The sequence below is a fragment of the Nelumbo lutea genome, chromosome 1 (assembly GCF_056320005.1).
Source record: "Nelumbo lutea isolate HS-2025 chromosome 1, American lotus-T2T, whole genome shotgun sequence".
Classification (NCBI taxonomy): Eukaryota; Viridiplantae; Streptophyta; class Magnoliopsida; order Proteales; family Nelumbonaceae; genus Nelumbo; species Nelumbo lutea.
This window is the reverse complement of record NC_142684.1, coordinates 156,444,277-156,468,627: the sequence shown is the minus strand read 5'-3', so window position 1 is coordinate 156,468,627 and position 24,351 is coordinate 156,444,277. Positions and strand designations below refer to the sequence as shown.

Genomic DNA, 24,351 nt, shown 5'->3' with positions numbered 1-24,351 from the left:
GACCCTAGGGCTATGTTTTGTTTTTAGGAAAAAATAGGGAAAGAAAGGGAAATATAGAGAAACCTTTACAAACCCTGTATAAGTTTCTCTACCTTTTCCTTCCTTTCCCTACATTTTACTTCAAACCAAACACAACCTAAAGTACCAAGTTATTCTAAGTTTCTAACCCGTCCTTTTTTGCTTGCCCCCAGCTCCTCTACACCCATGGAATTTGTAACAGATTACTTCTGTCCAAGTACCGCAAATAATGGCATTGAAAAGGCAATTTAAAATTTTAAGATAAACATTGAACGTTGGGGTGGTAGTCAGGAAATGCATAGACATAACGATATGATTAAAATATACACGGGCATTTCAAAAGAAAAAAAAAAAAAGAATTACATAAATCCCAAAAATGTATTAATAACATTAAGGAGCTGCTTGAGACCGTGGTGTTGCATATTTAGAATCTATGTAGGCGCCATGTAAGTGATTTGATTTCATAGACTTGAATTCAAATCTTTGTACCACCCTTTACATACGGACAGGGATCTGCTACCAAAAAACGCTCCCAACCCTGTCCCAACCGACTGCAGCAGCACATGGGAACATCTCTCTTGTCATCCATGCGAGATCTTCCCAATGTATGGCTGGGATGGCTGGTTGGGACGTTATTGTGACTGTTGGTACCTGATGGAGGGGGTGCTGGGAAACATCTTTTTTGGCATCTAACCCTAATAGGGGCCGCTTCCACTTCGGTTGTCTTTTGCTGTCTAGTAGCACCAAGTGTTCTAGACTAACAATTATGCAGTGTGATATATGTCAAACATGTCTCAATACATCTCTTACCCTGCGATGCAGATATTAAACCTTCTTCATATCTTTAATGGCTATCTGCATACAAAGTTACTAACAAGCAGGATATAAGAATAAGTTGATAATCTCCAGGGAAGAAGAGGGTAAATACAACAGTTGAATACAGCCATTAACCCTTCAATGAACTTGAAACTTGAGTCTACAAGGAGAATTGACACCCTCATACTGCCATGCACAACAAATTCACAAATCCTTAAAGAATTAATGTACAAAGAGAATCAACAGTCTCCACACGCATCGGATTCAAAAGTTTTCACATGAATTGGACATTTCAGGAAATTTTTAGACGAAATTATATTATGCTTAGAGGCCCAACCACAAGCCTCTCTTTTCAATAAGGGTGAACATTCATCATATTTTCACCACCCGTAAACCAAATGTAGATAACAAGCACACTCTTCACGAGCTTATGTACATCAGAGATATTTTTAGAAGGGTAGACACGAAGAAAGAATTAACACAAGTATTTGCTGACACGCGTTCACAAGTCACAACACAACTGGCAGCCCATTTCTCCCTCCTACATTATAGAACACCTCTTCTGATTTTCACCGCTTGTAAGTGGCGAATTCTGGTCCAGTAAACCACATTTGGCATCTGTTGGGTTTAATCCATACTGCAACACAATCATAAAATTACTCAGATAACAATTTCAGACTCATGCATAGAGTTGACACTAACTAGCAATATGGAATAAAAAAGTTCTAAGTTTTCATTAATGAAAAGCTTGTAGAATCTTATGCATAAAAAAACTTTTCTTATGCATTCCTATTTCAAAGTACACGTCTAATTATTCAGAAGACAAAACTGTTTCTGCTAAAACAATATCTTTATTTCACAAGTTACAAAATGATTAAATATATGGTCACAGACTCACAGTCACACGGATTTGCCAGATCAAATCAATAAATAACCCAGGATCTTCAACATGATTTGGGGCTCCAAATTAGCACACTTGTTTATACAGTCCTGCTGCAACTCTGCTAAATGGCACTAATTCGGCTTAAAGTCTTTTCTCGGGACAAGTTTTCAAATGAAAAGTTGGAAATTTTGATGTGTAGGCTAATATCACTCAGTGGAAGTGTCAACACAAGGTGGGTTAGAGGGCTGATGTGGACAAAGGGATTGAACAAGTGGCCAATCTGGAGTACTTCTATCTATGAACAGCTCAAATCAGCTAAATATCATCTATGTGACAGGTCATGTAGGGACAAATCCGAACTGACTAGATTGGGAAACCTACTTTCATTCCTTATATAAACATAATATATATATATATATATATATAAGCTTGCCTACTGGGTTAAAGAACACACCCAAAAAGATACAAGGGAAAAAAGTGTTGCATGGACATGGACACAGGAATCAGAATTGATGCATGTCTAGGAGTCTGCCTTGACAAGAAAAGACAAGGGCTCACAGATACACCTAGAGAAAAGCATAAACAAATAAAATAGTACATATTTTTTGTATTCTAGCATTATATACCCATATAATAAACAATTATATCACCCTTTCTATTTCACCTTCATGAAAGATTAGAATGCAGCAAGATTGGGTGACGCCTGAAGACTACATAAAGTTGAACTTTGATTGGAGTAGATATGATAATCCGGAATCATTGGGTGTGGGAGGTATTTTCATAGATGAGGAATGTCATATACTAGCTTTTATTTTTTCAGGTTTGGAAGGTTTTGGAAACTCTACAAAGGCCGAATTAATGGCTGTTCACTATGGGACGCAAAAGGCAAAAGAGATGAATTTAAAAAGATTAGTTGTTGAAGGTGATTTTCAAGTGGTGATAGGGTGATTCAGAGATGAGAAGACAGCAGTTTTGACCTATAGTGATGTGTTAAAGCAAATTAAATTGTTAACAAGGAATACGGTGGTAAGCTACCAGTAGGTGCTATTTGTGTACACTATCTCCTGTTCATATAAATAAAATTTGTTACTGTTATATATCAAAAAAAAAAAAAGGTCTAGAACTTTATCTTTGTCACTTGATAATGGTTTCTAGGAAAAAATGGCAGTATGGCAGTCTTTTTATGTTAAATAAGCAAAATAGATAAAGGAAAATGTTTTACTTTAAAGTGTCCATGAAGAACCCATAAAATAATGGCGTGCAAAAGATGTCCAACATGGACACTTCAACCACTTGGGAGAATCCATGCAATACTGAGAAAAGGTCTATGAAACCAGATGCAATTGATCTTGCAGAAGAGGGTAGGAAGAAGATTGAATTGTCTTGGGGTTCTATGTTTCTGGCTCAGACATTACGATTTACACATGGTTTTTGTGTAGAATATACTTTGCCTTCTATTTAGACTGCCTGGGGCAGTCCTAGTCTGCTACTAACAAACAATGCCAGACACTTCATAGTCTTGTGCCACCTATACTCAACACATGAATTCATGAAAGTTTGTAAAACAATTATGTTCAGAAGTGCTTGTTTCTCATTGTTGAAGACAGTGCATAAAACTGTGATGTAACAAGCACTGTTTTGTTACCAGAATATCTGGACCCTCTTAGGTTTGCTTTTCTGAGAACCTATGTGCTTTGGACCAACCTTTTTGACTTGTAGCTAGCACAACATAATAATGATTTAACAAACCTCCAGAACACTTACAAGCTTTGACATGGAAAGACCTCTGAAAAAGGCCCATCATAATTTTTTTTTATGAATAAAGGCCCATCATAATTTACCATCCTAACAAAACTACCATACATGATTTTCAGTGTAAAAGCCCTACATCGCCCCTGCACACTGCCATCCTGAGCACCACAATCAACCAGCCAACGTTAAGGAGCACCAAATTCCTAAATATCTTTCTAAAGAAAGAATATGTACCAACTATATTTTTAACAATTCCTGAACACAATTAATTACTTCAAAAAATAATTCCTACCAAATTAAATCCTCAAACTAACAAATTTCTTGGAGACTCTACAATGTTGTGTCCAAGCTAATCAATAGTTAGATGGTGAATAATAAAGACTTAGGCTCTTCGCTGGTTTCAACCTGGGTGACTTGAAGAAATTGGCCAGAATTAAAGTTGACTTCCCCATTTCATTGTCAACCTCCTATTACAATCACCCCAAGACAGGAGAGTGAGTACATCCTAAACTTTGATGGAAGTTTCAGGAAGACTATTGAGAGTTCATCCAAAGCTAGAATTGGAGAAATGGACATTTGGCTTCGGTATTTAGTGGCCCTTCCAAGGCAGATGGCACTGCAGAATCAGAGACTCGAGCCTCCTTGAAGGCCTCAGAATTGCCAAGTTGCAGTAGTTTAGATCTAATGTAGTAGAAATGGACTCAAGGAATGTCATAAATTGGGCATCTGAACATACCCTTGGTCCTTGGAAGCTCTCTCACCTTTTGTTAGAAATTCGTGAGATTTCCTCTTGCTTGCGAAGTAGTTTCAGATGGATTCCCAGTAAGGTTCAAAGTATCAATATGATACGCCCTGTATCAGACGTATCGTATTGTATCTTTTGGTCTCGATACACCTATTTACAGGTGTTTCAGGACCCCCATTTATTTCAATAAAAAAACACTTAAAATCATCTCCAGAAATCAAGTTTTGAAAAAAAAAAAAACTAAACAAAACATTGAGCGGTGAGTTTTTAGTACCAATACGCCACTGTCGATCCACAGGGGTGTATCAATACTTTGAACCAAGATTCCCAAATAGTCAAAACAATTGGCAGATAACCTAGCAAAATCCCGGTTGGGAAGGAAAGTTCATATGGTGCAGTGTTTTAAAAGCACAAGGTGCAAAAAAGGCGCAAGGCGAGGTGCGCGCCTTTTTGAAGCAAGGTGCAAAAATACAAAAAAAAAAAACTAGAAAATAAAAAATAATGCCAGAAAATTCAAAAAAAATGCCAAAAAATTAAAAAATAAAAAATATTAAACATAATATTACTAAAAAATATAAAGTTAAATTTTAAAACAATGTTTTAAAAACCTATTATCTAAAATTAGAATACATAAACATAAGATGTAAAGCATATTCAAATGAGAATTTAAAAATAAAATCAAACATATAAAACATTTTCAAACATGTAAAACCTCTACTCTCTTTTTTCACTCAATTGTAGTACTTCACATAGCTAATGTAATGTAAAACATATGAGCCGCCTTTGTGCCACACCCCCCTCGAGACAAGCCCAAACAAGTCCACATTAGGTCTTAAATTCTTAGTTTTCACTCAAAAAATAATGATTTTATAGTTTTAATTGCTTTTTAAGGAGACATTTTATTAGAGTGAATGAATGAACTACATTACCAAATTGCTTTTTAAGAAGACATTATGTTAAAAAAAAAAAGCAAAAAAGCATCAAATTTTCAAAAAACGCATGCCTGGGCTGAGGCGCAAGGCGCATCAGGCGCACCAGGCATGCGCCTTTTGAAAGGGCTGCACCTAGGACCTAGGCAAGGCGCATACCCTGAAATGCGCCTCGCCTATGCGCCTAGGCGCGCCTTTTAAATCACTGGTATGGTGCAAACACATTGCCAATTAATTTTGTTTTTTTATAAGTAATACATTTCCAAGTAATTAGTGGGTTTTTTTTTTTTAGTTAACAAGGAGTTGTAAATCTCCTCATGTTCATCCCTCCCTTTCTTTTAATGAAATCAGTTATTTTTCTCAAAAAGGGTGCTTATCTAGGTGACTAGACACCTCTAGGCCACAAAAATAACAAGGCATGCATCTTATTGTAAATATTATTACTACAGCTACATATAATTACTATGTCTGTTTATGCATTCTATCATATACTATACATATTGTAGCATTCTTTAGTTGCTAATAATGTTTTGGCATGCAATTTCTCCATTAAATACTTTTGTTAAATGTTGTGTTCAAATTATTAAAATAATTGATTTAAAATGCTAATGTTTTTTAGATGCAATGACTTGCTATGTTTTGAGATGAAAATTTGCAATTTGTTCCATGTTGATTGATACATAAAACTAGGGAAGTAACCTCAAGTTTATTTTTTCTTGGTAAAATTTTATCACCAAGGCTACTAAGCAACTAGGCACTAGATGCCTTGATAGATAGGTTGATAGGCACTTAGTTGTCACAATATAGCTTTAAAGGGACCCAAAACTTATGCTCAAATGATGTAAGAATATTATTAGCCATATTAGTTTAGAAAAAACATTTACCATTGCTCTCTAGTTAGTTTCAACACTTACCAAGCCATAATGTATTGTTTCTTGCTGCTTCATGATACCAGGTTACCCCCAAACATACAACAATATAATGTGGAATGTAAATTATTCACCAAGCAAACCCAATCAACATCTATGTATACTTCCACCCTTAGATATCTGTAGTCAGAAAACAAGATTCCTCCACTTCATGAACCTTTTCAAGCCAGATACCATCCTTTCAATTTCCACTAGATGGAAGAAACAAACTGGTGCATATATTGGCTGACAATACTAACTATGCAAGAGATGTCCACTTGGGTTAGTAACAACCGCCAAATCAACCTCAGTTACATAGCTTAATCTCTCAGAAGCTCTCCCTAATTAGGTGTCAGCCAATTATTGGGATTGGTTAAAGTATTAGCAGGTTTAACACCAAATATCTCAATTTCAATTGAAAGATCGAAGACATACTTGCACTAAGAAATGGAAATTCTCTTCTTATACCATGCCACCTCAATGTCCAAGAAATATTTTAGATACCAAGACCCTTAATCTCAAATTTAATAGCCAAAAATTTTTATGAATTTCAGATTTCAATAGGATATGTTACCTATAACAGCAATACTATTAACATAGACGATCAAAGTAGCCAACAGTCTTCCCTCTCTTTTAATGAAAAACTGATGAAAATCAATCCTCAAATATACACCCTTAAACCTCTCAAGCTAGCCCCTAGATAACAACTCCACATCTCCTACACTTCTTTCTTAACACTTACTCTTACACTTCCATTCAGTCTATGACTTTTGTTCCATTACGTGTGTATGTGTGGTTATACACATGTAAGTGGACACTTGTTACCAACTGAATGGAAGTGTAAGAGTATGTATTAAGAAAAAAAAAAGTGTAGATATGTCCATAAATAAACTTCTTTACATGAAAAACTTTTCCTTCACCTTTTAGACCACAGAAATCTAGATGGTGACACACAAGCACCATGACACTTGGTCTTGCAAATTTGCATTTAAGAAGGCATTCTTAATAACCAGTTGATAAATAGACTTCTTTAAAATAGAAACCTTCGCCTTCACATCCTAGATCACAGAATTCAAGTAGTGCCACCATGTATACTTCATCCTACAAGTCTGCGTTCAAAAAGACATTCTTAACATCCAATCGATTAAATGAACAACCACAAGAAGATGCAATTGAGAATACTCTAATGGAGTCCATTTTCCAACTTGAGAAAAAGTTACATGGCAAACCACTTCTTATGCCTACCAACCTAACCTTAATCTCTCAAAATCAGTCAGCCTTATATTTGACCATATACACATGTAAACCCTACAAGTTCCTTGCTTTTAAGAAGATTAACCAGCTCCAAGTATTGTACTTCAGTACTTCGGTACGGAAACCATCTCTGACATCAAATGCATTCATAAATATGCAAGACTGTAAGCAAGTACATATTTGGGACTAGAAAAGGTAAAACCCATGGGGGGAAGCCAGGCTTCATAATCATTATTAATGAAAGAGAGAGAGAGAGAGAGAGAGAAACCAGTCATCATTATTTCCCTTTTCCCAAGTTTTTTTGTGCAAGAAGCTGTTATACCATATATTCAACTATATTCCCAAAAAGAGGACACTAATCTTAGACAACTATAGGGAGTCTTTAAAACCAATATTTTCAAACTGCTGTTGACCCAGATGGTCAGACCGTTCGGCCTGCGAACCGTCTTGGCAACCAGTTCCGTTTTACCCCAAACCCGGTCCTTGGCCAAAAACCGTTGAATTGATCAATGACCTGTTGACCTGAACGGTCAAACCGTCGACCCATTCAACCCGTTGAACGGTTTTTTGACCGTTTTTATTTTAATTTTTATTTTTTTATTGAAGTGAGCTGTCCATCCGAACTGGATGGTTGAACCGTCGACCCGGAAACCAGTGGCCAGAACAGTTCCGGGTCGGTTTTTAAAACCTTGTTTAAAACACATCCTAAATGAGAGACTTAGTATCTCTAGCCTTACAACACCTACCCTCTCTTTCTAACCAGGGAAGATGTCAAACCTAGGTGTTGTAAGGGCTGCGTGTATGTAAGATTAGTATTCCACTTCTCAGCAACCTCTGAATACATACATAAATATGTATGCCACACATAGGAGTAGCAACATTTAAAGATGATTCGCAAATCTTTTTGAATGTTTAAGGATTTAATTCTAAGAGGATATAATTCTAAGCTTAAAAGTTGATACCTTTTCCCTCATACGTGTACTCCAAATGTCAGAGTGAGTTCCTTTGCTGTCAACTGAGGTTGAACCAGTTGTCTGGCTTATTTGCGGATTCAATAGTGGCTGCCTAGTTCTACCCCTAATAATAGCATAATCATCATCACTGTCATAGTCACGTCTCCTAGTGGAAACCATGGCCCGCAAGATCAGTGCCAGAAGCAGAGAAAGTGCCTGAATATGACATGAAGAATAACACGTTTTAGAACACTTTTGAAGATACAATACTATTAGATTCTATAAGGTAATGAAAAGCTACCCATGGAAACTAGGCTACCAGTATGGAATTCTTGATTTGATATGCAGTGAAACCATGTTCTATACATATGCTAGTACCAGCTAGGTGTTGTTGGTTGTGTTACAAGGAACAAATGTTTTTTTATGGAATCTGAGATGGCTGATTTGAAAGCCCAAGCACAGGCACAGTATACTTCATTTCTTACATCATGAGAAATATTTTAAAATTGTAACTAATGTAACATGTGCAGTGGAAAGGAGAATAAGCAAAGTAATAGATAATGTACACGGAATTTTATATAAGAAATACAGCAGTTTTATAGAGAACATCATTGTACATGATTTCTGGTGTACATCTACACTTCAGCCATACAGTTACAATATTGGAACTTTACCTTTTTCAAAAAAAAAAAAAAAAAACACAGTAGTAGTTGAATACTTGAATGTAAGATATTTGTGATAACATAAATTTTATCCAAAATATATCCACCATGTTTGAAAATTGAATAATAATAATATGATGTCCAATATAACCAATTTCCATATGTGGAACAACTCAAAAGATAATATTCTCATCAGCAAAGATGAAAGGAAGAAAAAGTTATCACACCATCAAATGCTACATATAATTCCCAATTCTCAGGTCTCCTCCTTAACTGCTTAATTCTTACAACCAAAACCAGCTGATCTATAATGCATTTATAGTGAATACAACATAAAATACATATGGGGTAAGTTTGCATACAGCTCAGTATTAAGAACAAAAATGGTCAATACAGCAACAAAAGATTCGTTCAAGATGCATTTTTTTATGTGCATTTCCATTTAAAACTTTGGTGTATTTTTTGTGCAATATATATGTATGATAAACCAAATGTATAATAAATTTTCGTAATTTTTAAAAGCTAGTAAAATTTTCACTTATTAGCTAATCATGCAAGGCCTGACCCAAATGCAGGCCAGGGCCATCTTGGTTAAGACCCTCACCCAGCCAAATATGCTATACTTGGTCCCTCTCAGCCCATCAAATTGCCATCACTAATGAAGCCTCTGCCAATCTGCTTCACTAAGTAATTGATTTACAAGCTGAAGAAAATCCATTTTTTGGCCTTAAGCAATTTACAAGAGCTTGGTTAGACCACTTCCAGCAGACCATTACTAAGGCTGGTTATTGCTCTTGGTCATGGTTCAGTCTTATTATATCTTCATCACTAGGAGGACCCAACTCTCCTCTTATGTGTTGATGGCATCCTTATTACTTGTGACAACATAAAGCACATGCAGCAGCTTAAGTTTCCCTACAGTGTTTATCCAAGATAAAGGATCTTGGACCTATGGTTGATTTCCTAGGCTGGAGGTTCAAATCTTGCCACATGGATACTTTATAAAGAAACTATACATTGGATGACAAGCACATGGATGCTCACTTTGACAGATGATGAGTAAGTGGATATTCCCATTGAGTTTAATTTGAAATACTTCAAAAGGAAGATAGTGAGCCTCTACCAAATTCCACTCTCCATAAACATCTTGTAGACACTAAAACTCAGTTTTGATGCTAATGGCATAAAATATTCCCATCAGATATAGATCAAACCAAGAATATGAGTTAGCATGGTCCTAGAAGTCTGGAACTTTGAAGCTTTGGAAAATAAAATGACCGCAACACATACAAATTCGTCACATTAACATGTTAGATACTAATAATAACCATATTCTCGATTAGTGCTTCACATTGTAATAGCTCACCATGTTTCTATGAAAAGTACATGCTTCATAACAATTGTAAAAACAAATGCAAAACTAAGAAAAAAATGCATACCTGAATTGTAACCATAGTGATGCCAACCCACTTGCATATATCAATGTTGTTCAAAATGAATGATCGCAGATTGTCAAGTTCCCCAGTTGGGTCATATGGAAGTTCCTACATAGGTGTAACACAACATCTAAGAGAAGATGCATTACAAGAAGGAAATTTTCCTAAATGGAATTCAAAACATCTCAGTGGCTTTAACTGTAAGACAAACTCACCTTCTCCCAGCTATGAACAAATACAATAAAAGCCACCAAAGCTGCTTCTAGTAAAATGAGAATAGTTTTAAGTAGGGTATACTGATGAAATTATGAGGTTAAGGAATGATGTAGAGAGAAATTGAATAATTAAATATGATGCAGAAAGCATTGATAAGCTTATGCAGATAACTTTATCAAACCCATTGAAATGTGAGTATGGATCGGGAATTTAGTCCAGAGGGAGCCAAAAAGAAAAAGAAAATCAGGTTATTATTTCAAAGGCACTTTCTAATGTATCTATAAAAATCTGTTACTTAAAAGACACCTTCTAGTGTACCTATTAAAAATAAGAAGGAAAAAAAAAGAGGAAATAAATGCATATGCAGATTCTACCTAAGAAGATATAAAGAATATTAAGCTTATGTCGATTTCACATCTCAAATTGCTATCTCATATTAATGTTGATGTTACTTAGCCCAGAAAAAGAAAACTAAGGATCACATTTTAGGATACAAAACAAAGGCAACAGCCATTGACTGATTCAGCGGCAATGTGGCCAATGCAAGTAATTGAGCATAGCAGGATGCCAACTCCCATAAAAGAGAAAATGAACCTGTTAGTAAAACGACACCATATTAATATTTATCCAGCACTATTCTAATAAAAGTAGTCAAACTATAAAGCTGAAACCTGTGCAATGCCAACAACAAAAATCACAACCAAACCGGATTGCAGAAATATTTAACAATTACAAAAACCCGACTTCGATCATTAGAACCAAATTCTAGGCTATATTCAAGAAAAAGAATACCAAACTGGTAAAGACATGGAACCAATTGAAGCAACGAGTTAAAGAAAAAAAAAACACTGAAATTCTGAAAAGAACTAACGAAAATCGAAACTACCATGGAGCAGGAAGTTTGTTCAATTCAAATTGGAGCCCGTCGTCTAGCCCAGAAACCATATCTGCCGCCAAGTTCAACTGAAGGTTCTGCCCAAAAACCCTAACCATATCCGAATTCAACAAAAGAGGCACAGGAAGCTCCGGTGACGGAGCCGAAGGAGGAGGAGAAGGAAGAGGATTCTGAGAGTGCTTGTTCCATTGATTGAGCATCCATGCGGAGTAAATTATAATGGAGACCCCGACAAAGGTTTGTAAGAAATTCAGGAACTTCAGAAGAAAAGCGAGAAAGCTTCGAAAATAGTTGGAACGCATTTTGTTAAGCAAAATTCAAAGCTTTTCGAAGATCAGGAACAAAACCCTAATGCCTCTCCTAGTCATCAGTAATTGAAACCAAAGACTAGTAGATATCAGTTGCTTTTGCTTATCAATTTTGGAAGTGAGAGCGGTAAGAGAATGGAAGCTCTGGAATCAGTTGGAAATATTAGAACTTTAGAAGAAGATACGACTTACGACGACTAAGGAGCTAGTGCTGTGGCCTGTGGGCGAAGTTGGGATTTCGTCATTACAGGCTGGGATCGGGTTTCGACTTTCGAGAAACGAGCCGCGAAACGTCTCGGAAAGCACAAAGCACCAGGGACAGACAGATAAAACCGGTGAGGAGTGTGGACCCGAACCTTTGATATTCGCCACGTTGCCTTCGAGCGTGACTAACTTCTCGCACGTGTCGAAAGATTAATGGATCTTCTCACTTTCTCGGCAAGAATTTTAACCGATAAAAACCCACCCGTGAATTTTGATGAATAACACCTGATTGGCTACGGTTATGATTTTAGTTGACTGGTCAGATGTTTTCCATATATCATAATTTGGAGTGGAATCGGAATCCAATTTTCCTGCTCCTCCTCCTCCCTTGGAAATGAGAATGTATTCTAATCAATTTTGATTCCAATTACTTTTGATTTTGATTCTACTTCCACTCTGAACCAAATAGGTGGGAATACAATATTCTAGTTCCGATTTTGAAAGATTTTGATTTTGATTCTAATTTCGAATCAAAAGGATCCTTATATTCTGATTCTGAACCAAAATCTTGTAAATGGCATTTTTATTAGGTCTTCCAATGCCAATGGATCGGGTTTGACCCAATGAACTTGAATCAATTGGGCCGGTTCTAGTTCCAAGACTATACTGATAGATCGATTCTTGTTCTTAATTATTGTCGAATTATAACTAGTTCTACCTAGTACCGATTAAATGTATAATATTTTCAACAGGTTTATTATAATTATATCATCGAATCAATAATAGATTTGTTTATGGGCCGGGTCGGCCCGACCCCCGGACGGGCTTGAACATGCTTATAGATCCGTGGGCTTAAATTCGGGTCAAAAAGCCCAGCCCGCAATAAATTCGAGTCGGGCTCGGGTTTTGTCAAAATAGCCCGACTTGAGCCCGGCCCGGCCCGACCTAATATTAAACTTAAAATTAGTTATGTGATTATGTCCATTTGAATAAATTTTTTGATTTAAGAATGTAAAATTGTGTTTTAAAATATAAAAGAAAGGGAAAAATACCATCTTGTAGGCCCATTGTTCATTTAAATAGAAAAAAAAATATTATCTGAATTTTTAATTCTAATTTGAATAGGGAAAAATGTTTTTTTTTTCAATTAGGTCAGGCCGGGCTCGGGCTCGGGCCTAGTATATTTTCATTAGTGACAAGTGAAAGCCCGGCCCGGCCCATGAACAGGTCTAATCAATAACTATAGGTTTTTGTGAAACTATAGGAGAGGTTTTTACTAAGGTTGTATTTGTTTTAGGTGTAAATTCAGTTTTACACGGATGAAAAAGTTGGCACTGGTTCAATGATCAATGGAAAATAGTAATAGGGTGGATTTAAATTTTCAAGCTGATGATGTTTGGGCATCACAATGTAAAGTAAAAGGCTTCTATACTCTCTCTCTCTCTCTCTCTCTCTCTCTCTCTCTTGATATTCTCCACCTTAGTCTACTTCACCAGCATCCTCTTTCTCTGTGAGGTCCCATTGTCCTCTAGCTCGATGAGGTCCCACTGTCCCATTATCCTCCGGCTCTAGCTTTGTGAGGTCCCATTGTTCTTCGTCTGCTTTCCACCACTTTTGCCATTGTGCTTCTCATCCTGCTAGACATTGGAAAAGGCGATGGAGATGAGGCTGTCATCATGTTTCTCCGGCTTCGTCTTCTCATCATGTTTCTCATCCTAAAACAAAGCTGCAAGTGAAGATGGGGGAAGTGGAGATGAGATTGTCGCCCCTGTGATCGGAAAAGACGATGGAGAGTTTTATACCATTCTCCAATGAAATGGTTGCTTGGAAAAGATAATGATGGAGCAAAGGCTATTTGATTGTTGTAGAGTTTTACACCAAAGATGATGGAGATTTTCATTGATTTTATCAATGGGAACTTTCCACCGATTGTCGATGCAAAACTCGCCCTAAGTGGAGTTTTACACTAATTTATAGTGTAAAATAACACCTAAAACAAATGTTGGGAAATTTGAACCAGGGTGTAAAGTCTACCCCAGTTCTTATTTACACCGAAAACAAACACGGCCTAAAGTGAAATCTCAGGAAGGTTATTATGATTATCGAAAACTTCAGGGATGGTTTTTATGTTTTACCCTATCATTTATTGATAGGGATGATAACAAGCAGGTTCAAGGAGGGTTTTGTAAATTTTAGACCTTTTTTCACTTCCCTAAACCTCCTAACAACCTATACCCTTCCCAAAACCTACAATAGTTGAGTTTTTAGAATCCAAATCCTCCCTCCCATGAAAATACAAAACCATCCCTAATTTCCTGTTATATATAAGTAATATACAAGCAAAATAACATGAATAAACATCAAAATTTCCAAATGGTTTGATTGAGACATGTTGAAACATATATACTAAGTGAAGAATAAGGGTTATTGAGTGAGGAAGCTTAGGATTCAAGTATGTGCGTGAGTCTAATATTGTACTCTCTGCATACCATTATGAGTCATAAAATCTCAAAACCTTTCCCATCCCAAAAAAAAAAAAATGTTTTTTTAAACCCACTTAGTCGAGGGTGGGTTCCCCCCACCTCCTAATAGGGTGCAAATGTCACGTCTTGTGGTTAATAAAATCCAAACTAGGCAATGAATCAGTTTTTGCATGGGTTGGACTTGATCCAACCTTAATCCAACTCAAATCCAACCCGTCTTACCTTGCCCCTTAATTATGAAGCCAAATCTATAATACTTTAAAAAGTATAAAGAGCGTCAAGATGATGGGTCAATGATCCAACATTTCAAGAAATCCAGATGTCATAATTGAATATTAAATATTTAAAAAAAGATAATACCAAAAGGGAAAATGTACAGAATTTTATAGTGTGAATGTAACCTTTAAAATATTCATGGCAAGATAATATGAGGATGAACACTGCCACCCAAATTGGACCCTGTTAAAAAAATTGGACAAGCATGTCACAAGTTAACATTTTTACAACTCACCACAATGACATCAATAAGGTGGGCGTGTTGAAAGTTTTGAATTGTTGTTGGTGTGAAGTAGAATTAAAATTTCTAAGGTGAGGGCGTGTTGAAAGTTTTGAATTGTTGTTGGTGTGAAGTAGAATTAAAATTTCTAAGGTGAGAGTGTTTGAAAGTTTTGAATTGTTGCAAGTGTTCGGTAGAATTAAAATTTCTAAGGTGGGTTTGAATAAAGAAGTTGTCCCTTTATTTTAATTTTTTAATACAAATAGCAATTAAAAAGAAAAGAAAAGAAAAAAAAATAGTATTTTTTAACAATACTTTCATAATACATTGTCTATAACTCGACTCGAATCTGTTATCCGCATATAGCAACAAAACAGTACACTTGTGCATTGAGAAAATCTTCTCGTGAATGAGAATTGAGATGTTCCAAATGTGTGGCTGTAGTGTGTTTGGCAAGGATGAACCAGAAAATGCGTATTTGGACGCAAACCGAATGGGCTTTGTGGCTATACATCTGCTTATCTATTAATTCAAGGAAAGGTGTACAATTACAAATATCAATTTTTTTTTCAAACCAACATATACCAATATTTATGACACATGTAACGAGATACCTGCCATAGACTGAATTTTTTTTTGGGTAAATTACAGTTTATTATCCTGTACTTCAGGGGTAGCGGCAATTAACCCCAAAAATTCAGATTCCAACAAAAACCCCTCTATTAGCATTCCGTTAGTTATTAATTAAAAAAAGAAAAAAGAAAATCTCGTGTAATTGTTTAAAGGATTCATCAGGTTGTAAATATGGGAACACCTAATAAGAGTATCCGCCACATAATTTGCTTCCGAGAAGACGAACGAACGTGAATCTGATTCTCTCCCCAAAGTCATTCTTTGAATCCATTATGTATGCGATTATATTCTTCTTCGCGTTTCCCTCAACAACGATGTCTTTGTTGTTGTACAAAAATCAGCCAAAACGCTTTGAATCCTTAAGCATATCTTCATAATGTAGAAGTGTTTCCACAATGGTCTCTAGCTATCCACCCAATAGTTTGGCCGTTGGTTATTGCTTCTAAGCAATGTTTTTGAATTATTGTTGATTTGGATGGTCGGACCATTAGGAATTAGTTTTGTTCAAGGTTTAAAGAATCGTTACGCATTGGCCTGTATCGGCTGATATGTATCGTTCTGGGACCCCTCTGATATATCCTTATAGTGGGTGTATCGGGGGTCTGACCGGTTCAGGGGGTAGAGGAGCTCTAAACCGGTCCCCCTGCCCAATACGTCCATATCAATATTTTGAACCTTGGTTCCGTTTTACCTCAAACCCAGTTCTTGACAAAAAAACTATTGAATTGGTCAATAATCCATTGACCTGGGTGATGGAATCGTCAATCCATTCAACCCACTCAATGATTTTTTACTATTTTTTATTTTAATTTTTGTCATAACAGACCATTTATTTGAATCAGACACTCGAACCATCAATTTGAAAATCGATGGCCAGAACGATTCTGATTCGAGATCGTTTTTTAAAACATTGCTTCTGACTTCTGAGACTTTCATTTAATAAGTTGTGAAGTATATTGGTGTGAAACCTGGGATGGGAAAAGGTTAAAGCTTTGAAAATTGGTTAGCTCAATAGACTGAGGGGCAAAAGTACAGCAGATGCAAACTCCCTAGAGTTAAGGTAACAGACTTTAACAGCTCATTTTGTTGGCATTTACCCATTGTCCTTGTGTGCTTTACAGAGTTGTTTCATTGCCTTTTGATCCTTCAAATCATCAGCCCTGTATGGTGGGGCTTTTTTTTCTTTCTTTCTTTTTTTTTTTCTCGTTTGTTATAATAATCAGATCAATCGATTTATAGGGATTATGGGAGCTCAGCGACGGAAACAAAGTAGAGTGCATGTGAGTCCCACTGGGCATACCGTGGAGTGACTGTTCTGTTGGGGTTGATCGCTTGATCCCGTGTCTCTGCATGCTTTGAGAGTAGGGGTGTACTTCGGGTTGGGAATTTGTCACGTTTAATTTCAATGACCGAAACCTTAACCCGAGACCATTCCAACTGAAGTTAAAATCAAACAACCCGATTTGCAGTCAATTTTGAAAGTGATACCAAATGACTATTTCAACCATGGCTTTTGAATCATCGTTCACCTGGACGGTCCAGTCCAGGCAACCAATTTTGGTTCACCCTTGACCCAGTTGTTTGCCAAAAATGGTCAGTGACCCACTGACCCGAAGACCTAGACAATGGTTTTGGCTGTTGTTTTTGTTTATTTATTTTTATTTTTTATAATTATAAGACTATTTGTTCGAACCGGACGATTAAAATATTAATTCAGAAATTGGTGGTCAAAGTGGTTTCAGTTTCAAATCGGTTTTAAAACATTGATCTCAATTATTATTTCATTACATTGTTTGATCCAAGGTTTTTAAAACCGGACTGGACAGGGAACCATTCTGGGGTCCGGTTCCCAGATCAAACGGTCCAACCATCTAGTCTAAACCGATGGTTCACTCTGACAAAAAAAAAATTAAATTAAATAAACAAAAAAGGCCAAAAACTATTGTTTGGATGGATGGTTCAATCGCCTGAATCAGCAGTTCACTGACCAGATCAACAGTTTTTTAGCTAAAAAACGGTTTTAGAATGAATGAAACTGATCAGAGGACCAGTTCCCAGTTTTTCCGGTCCAACCGTCCGGTCTGGCCCACTTTTCAAAACCCTGGTTTGATTAATGATCTTAGTCTCTCAGATAAAGGATCAATTGTGTGATGAGATTAGAAATGCAATGACTCTTGAATTTCAACTTTTATGAAGCTTGTCAAGGCAGGAAGATGCGAGGAAAGAGAGTCATGACTTTTGTTGGATGTGAGAGATGGAAGCAGAATCCAATGCCCGACAAGTCATTTTGGCCATTCACCATGGTACTTGCCTCAGCCATGTATTGACATCTTATCCCCTTTTGTGCCACAATGGAAATTTGGATTGTTGTATTTGTACATAATTTGCATGCATTATTTTCTCTTTTGGACGAGCATGGGAAGAAGAAACAGTTGGAGCCAAGCAACTTCTATGCTTGTGGAGAAACAAGGCCTAAAAGCCCTATCAACACTATAAATGCAAGTCGAGTTGCTCGATTTGAAGAATTTCAATTTTATCGAGAATTTGATTACAACTGGGCCATTGACAAACTCTCAACCCAATTTAACTTAACCCAAGTTGCATCCCTTTGTCAATGCGTGCTTTAAGATGGATGCAGTGTTCAATCTAGCTCCATTGTCTAAGATTTGAGCCTAAGGCTCGAGTTTGGACCGAGTATGAGCTCGAGCCCTATCTTTCCAACCCGAACCCAGCCTGTATTGTAAATTTGATGCAAATGAGTTGGGTTCGTGCTTGAGCCCGGGCCGGGTTCAGTTGGTCAATGAACCCAATTTATAATTATGTATGTATGTAAATACATGTAAGTATAAGTTGGGTCAGACTTGCACTACTTAAGGGTTGGGCCCAAGCCCAGTCCGAGAAACAAAAATTCAATCCCAGCCCGTGTAAAACATCAGATTGGATTGGTTTGAGCTCAGGTTTGCCCTGCCAAGTTGCACCCCTAGCTCAAATCCCAAAGTATTTGAGAATTGGCACAAAAAAATTCCCATGCAAGAGGATATAGAGGAGAGAGATTGATAGTGTTCAAAAAGGAAAATAAATAAATTCATTAGATGTTTATCGGCATTATATAGAAAAAGATAAATAGGAGTTGGATTGAGAATTGTATAAATGAAATGGGTAATATCTTTTGATTACCTTCCATTTCTTCCATTATAGCTTTAGAAGAATGTTGAAGAGAAATGGCTGCAACTGCTGTCAATTTTGGTTGGATTAAAAACAAAAAATAGGAGCATTTTGCAATTCATCTTACCGTTCTTAATTACCAAAAAAAGAACTTTGGGTAAATCTATGACTTTGAAGAGGTATGATACCAGAAGAACTTTGACCAATCATTCAATCAAAACCACCCCATGATTTGATTACAACTTGTGTAAGTTTTTCTGATATTATAGTCAAAATCATATACTTTATATTACAAGTTTTTTTTTTCTGTTTGTGTATTTTATTTTATATTATATGAAATAGTATATATTTAAATATATTATAAAATGACAGAAATGATATATTATATATAATATCTTATATTAACATAAATTATAACGTGTGTATATATATATTGTAAAAGTATTTTTATAAAAATACTTTCATAAAAGTGCTTTTGTAAAAGTACTTTTATAAAAGTATTTTCATAGAAGTGTTTTTATAAAAGTACTTTCGTAGAAGTGTTTTTATAAAAGTACTTTTGAAAAGTACTTCGTAAAAGTACTTTTGAAAAGTACTTCGTAAAAGTACTTTTGTAAAATTACTTTTCAAAAAGTACTTCCATAGACTTATAAAAGTACTTTTATAGAAGTGCTTTGTAAAAGTACTTTTATAAAAGTACTTTTATAAGAAATACTTTCGTAGAAGTGTTTTTATAAAAGTACTTTCAGAAAAAGTTCTTTTGTAAAAGTGCTTTCGTAAAAGTTTGTCGTAGAAGTGTTTTTATAAAAGTACTTTCAGAAAAAGTTCTTTTGTAAAAGTGCTTTCGTAAAAGTTTGTCATAAAAGTGCTTTTATTAAAGTACTATAAAAGTGCTTTCATAAAAGTACTTCCGTAAAAGTTTTTTGTAAAAGTGATTTCATAAAAGTATTTTTGTAAAAGTGCTTTCATAAAAGTATTTTTGTAAAAATGCTTTTGCAAAAGTATTTTTATAAAAGTAATTTCGTAAAAATACTTTTCATTTATAAAAGTGTTTTTATAAAAATATTTTCATAAAATTGTTTTTATAAAAATATTTTCATAAAAGTGCTTTCATAAAAGTATTTTCATAAAAGTGATTTTATACTATTTTCAGTTTTGATTGATTTCAAATTGGACAAGGATTTGGCCTCATGATCGGATTATTGGAAATTTAGTTTAAGTCTAATTCAAACCAATAAAAATATGGACCAATTTATTTTGGATTGGACAAATCCGATAATTATAATGGACCATCCAAATCTGATTTGATAAGGTTTGGATCGGATTGGATCCAAACCAAAACCGATTAATTGACAGCCCTAAGTGTGATTGTCCATGCTTTAGGATATGGTTTGATGGAAAATTAAGAGAGAAACAAAAAGTTGAGGAAAAATTCTTAAAGAGTTCAGTGCAATTTCATTTGCACTGTATAAAAATATAGGACTGTGAATGAGTTGAATGCAAATATTGGTTTAATTTTGTTATGATTCTTTTTTCAAAAAAAGAAAAGCCCATAACAAAGTTAATATAAATATTTTATTTATTTGCAATGCATATAAGCAAAATAGAACCTGAAACAAAAAATGAACCAAAATTTACAATTTTCTTATTTGCACTTCTATGCATTTATATTAGTGCGAATGAAATTGCACTTTTAACAAACAGAGCCTTATAAAAACTTTTCTCAACTTTATTTCTCTTATTTTCCAGCAAACCAAATACAGCCTTAACGTTTTAATATAATTTGCCCACCTCATGTCTTCAAACATGGAATATGTGGCCAAGGGTTCAAGACAAAGTAAAATCTAGGCAACAGATGGGGCCCTAGCCAAGCTTTTGCCCTTACTGAGTCGTTGGAAATGCTTTATTGTAAGTACCTTACTATTTAAAGTAGCCAGATTAACAGCATAATTTTGCTTTCTTTTTCAATTCATATGTTTGTTTACCTTGTTACATTTTCAGGACTTTTTTAATTTTCTATTTTTTTTTCTTTTTTTTCATGGTTCATTATTTGATAACAGCTGAAGTGGCTGAGCTGAATAATTTATTGCTTTGTCTTCTAGTAAATAATGTTGTATTTAGATAAGGCTTCAAGATTTGTGTTTTCAAAGCCCGAAATGCAAAGTCTTAATTCAGGCTGTGTGTTATGGGGCTTAAATGTGTTTTGGTTTAGATTATTATTTTAAAAAACATAACTACTCTTCCCAGATAACTACTCTTCCCATATACTCAAAACACTTTTTTGTTTTTTTGTTTTTTTTTTTTTATTTCTTACAGCCAAATTTTCAAAAGCAAAAGCTATGATACCAGAAGAACTTTGACCAATCTATGATTTTGAAAAAATATAATACCAGAAGAACTTTGACCAATCAAAACCTTTATTATGCTGATTGACTGGTTGTAAGTTTTTCTCCTATCATAGTCAAAACCATATCTTTATATTATAGGTTTTTTTTTTCTGTTTGTGTGTTTTATTTTATATTATATGAAATATTATATATTTAAATATATTATAAAATGACACGAATGATATATTATATATAATATCTTATATTAGCATGAATTATATATAGCATATATTTTTTCACATATTTTATATGCCATATACCCAAAGCCTGGCAGCCAGCCCATGATCACCCTACTTGTGAGATCTTCAATAAATGAAGAAATTGGGTAGATTACTAGACTCTCTCAATGACAACAATATATCATTCAGTTCAGCTACTTAAGTCATTACCAAACAACTCCTTATGCAAAGGATAAACGGGATTTTTACAATCCGGATTCTAAAATTTGAGTTCTAATATGCAAGCACACCAATTCAGAACTATTAGGATTTGATCATTCTACCAATGTCCACTACCCAAATGCAAGATTTGGGCTTTTCAAGAATTTTGGAATTAGAAGCCACTTTGAATGCATAACTTCAGTAAAAGTTGAAAAAAAAAAGGGGATTTTAAGCAGAATCAGGACTCTTGAATGAATTTCATTGGATGACCAACTTCTTCCTACACAATGTTGAGATTTTTTTGGTCCAAGAGAATTGCAATTTTACCCATCGATTGAAAATTAATATGGGATATCGATCGAAAAAGAATGGTTTCACGATTTCTTTTTCTTATCGAATCCTTTGTTTATTTTTGCATTAAGTTTTGGGGTCAGATTTTTCTGCCCAACTGGACTCCAATGTTTTAAAAAACGACCTGGAATTGAAATCGTTCTGGCCACTGGTTTTTTGTCGATGATTCAACTGTCTGATCCAAATAGATAGTCCATTCTAACAAAATAAATTAAAAAATAATTAAAATTAAAAAACAGCTAAAAATCGTTGAATGGGTCGAATGGGTCGATAGTTCAATTGTCTGTGTCAATGATTTGTTGACCAGTTCAACAGTTTTTGGCTAAACATCGGGATTAGGATAACGGAAGTTCAATGCTAGACCCTACCTACAAGACACTTTAGTCATGACTCTGGATCTCCTGCCCACAAGAACTCTGTCCACGTTTACCCACAACACACTACCTTCTGTGAATTGGAAACATCTCCCTCTACATAATACTATGCAGAGTTTGAGATGTTCTCCATGTATGACTGCGATTAACATGGGTAGACTTTGTGTGAGCAGGAGATCCGGACTGGTCGGTCACACAACTCAACACACAAGTAAACGATGTGCTGATGTAGTGTATGTGTGCAGGAAGCACTGTATCAAGTTTTGGGGCATAAAACTTGTGCAATCCATGAGTGTAAATGTAACAAAAATTACAAAATAAATATATGCAAATCATAGTATCAAAATAAATATATGCAGAACATGCTTCTACTTTTAAAGTAATATATGTGAACATTAATATTTGCCCCAAGAACTTTTAGAGCAATTAGACTACTGGAAAGGTGTTTATGGGTCTGTTTGGTTCTCGTCTAGATAGGTTGTTTGGCCAACTAAATCAACCCGATCAGGTTGGGGAGTTGGTCATCTGAAACCGATCAATTAATGGTGAAAATTAGCCAATCCGGATTGTATTAGTTCAGGTCGATTTTTGGTTTCAATGATTGGTTCAAACGATTTAAATTTAACGAATTGTAATGGTATTATTAAAAAAGTAAATTTTAAAAATTAAAATTTACAATATATAATATTTTATACTAGGAAATAGACTTAGCAATTGGGTTGTGTGAGTCGGGTTCGAGTTGGGTCAAGACACTTTCAAGTCATAGTTTTCACAAAATACTTTTCGAAAGTGCTTTTAGGGAACAGTTTTCATAAATTACTTCTAGAAAGTGCTTTTAACAACCAATTTTCACAAAATACTTCCAAAAAGTCATCCCAAAAGTGTAATAACCTACATGTTTATTGTATTAACCTACATACCTTCAAATAGTCATCCCCAATAGTGAATGTTTCGTTCACTGGATCTCAACCCAAACCAGTATAAGTTGACAGTTTGTGGAATATCTTCTACTCATTCTTCACTAAATCCCAGTGAAACATTTACACTTCAAGATTATTCACAAATATTCATGAAAAAAATTCATGAATATTCACACTTCAAGAATATATTCACACAAATACAATTAAAGAATATATTCACACAAATATTCATCCAACTTAACCAATTTTTTTTGCATAATTTCTAACCAAAAAAATGCCCAAAAGAATTTCAGATTTCTCATATGAACACAAAAAAAAATCAAACCAGAGAAAAAATCATCCAAAAAACCAAACATGGAGGGGAGAAGTTTGGGCGAACACACCTTCTAGTCGCAAGCGGTTGGATGGTGGAATATCGCTGTTGAAGTCGCACAAATATAGATTTGTGACCAGAGAGAAAAGGGGAATTTCAGACTTCAGAAAAACGCAAAAAAAATAGCCTCAAATCGATGGAATACTACAAAAAAACAAAGATAAGAGAAAAACGATAGGTCCACCTGCCGTTTTTTGCTCACCGTCGAACATTGCCGGTGAACCTGCAACTGATGTCGTCGCTGCCTGGTATGTTATAAGGTTTTGAATGGAGGAGGAGGAGGAGGATAACCTCGCGTGGGAATACTTTTTCATTAAAAAAAAAAACAAGGACAGGTTCATCCCATTCGAATGAAGAAGCACTTCAAAAAGTGCTGAAAAAAAAGCCACATCTAGGTCACTTTTTTAAGAAGTGCTTCTTTTCCCCACTTTTTTTTACCAAATACCTATAAATACTTAAAAACCAGTTAATGTGTGGCCCTATGTCTTAAAAGAAGTACTTGTTGAAAGAAGTAATTTTTAAAAGTAAAACCAAATAGAGCCTAAATCCTATGTGAATTCATATGATCATTGCTTCACCATAAAATGATTTAGCCAAATGTCAAAAACACATCATACAAGCAAATATTCTCCTAAAATCCCTGATGATATGCATATGTACGCCTTTAATTTATATCAAAGTCTTGAATAAAATTTCGTCGAATGTAGAAATCTTAATGTTGTATTCATGATGTCGAGTGTTGTATTAGGAAGGAAATAACGAAACATGCATGACAAGTTACATCATATACCCTACATATATACGAGGTGC

The 24,351-nt window shown here is 35.2% G+C and overlaps 1 protein-coding gene and 1 long non-coding RNA gene across 2 annotated transcripts; both read right to left on the bottom strand.

The window, feature by feature from the left end:
- Positions 1-1,124: 1,124 nt before the first annotated feature.
- LOC148878580 (tetraspanin-20-like) lies at positions 1,125-12,109 on the bottom strand. The gene is made up of 6 exons (XM_088956901.1): positions 11,459-12,109; positions 11,067-11,166; positions 10,572-10,652; positions 10,360-10,464; positions 8,268-8,474; positions 1,125-1,471 (listed from the first exon to the last, which is right to left on the bottom strand). The coding sequence occupies exons 1-6, from the start codon at positions 11,767-11,769 to the stop codon at positions 1,376-1,378; spliced, it is 900 nt and encodes a 299-aa protein (XP_088813027.1). The 5' UTR covers positions 11,770-12,109; the 3' UTR covers positions 1,125-1,375.
- A 1,222-nt stretch (positions 12,110-13,331) lies between these two features.
- LOC148878579 (uncharacterized) lies at positions 13,332-23,880 on the bottom strand. The gene is made up of 3 exons (XR_016102988.1): positions 23,726-23,880; positions 23,552-23,586; positions 13,332-13,705 (listed from the first exon to the last, which is right to left on the bottom strand). It is a non-coding gene; the product is annotated as an uncharacterized LOC148878579 (long non-coding RNA).
- Positions 23,881-24,351: the final 471 nt, after the last annotated feature.

Bases quoted from the DNA above. Each gene is read 5' to 3' on its own strand.
- LOC148878580 (XM_088956901.1), bottom strand. From the start codon at position 11,769: ATGCGTTCCAACTATTTTCGAAGCTTTCTCGCTTTTCTTCTGAAGTTC. The intron at 11,167-11,458 runs GTAGTTTCGATT...TTTTACTAACAG, and splicing joins AACAAACTTCCTGCTCCATG to GTTCATTTTCTCTTTTATGG. The intron at 10,653-11,066 runs GTATCCTAAAAT...TAATTTCATCAG, and splicing joins ATGGCTGTTGCCTTTGTTTT to TATACCCTACTTAAAACTAT.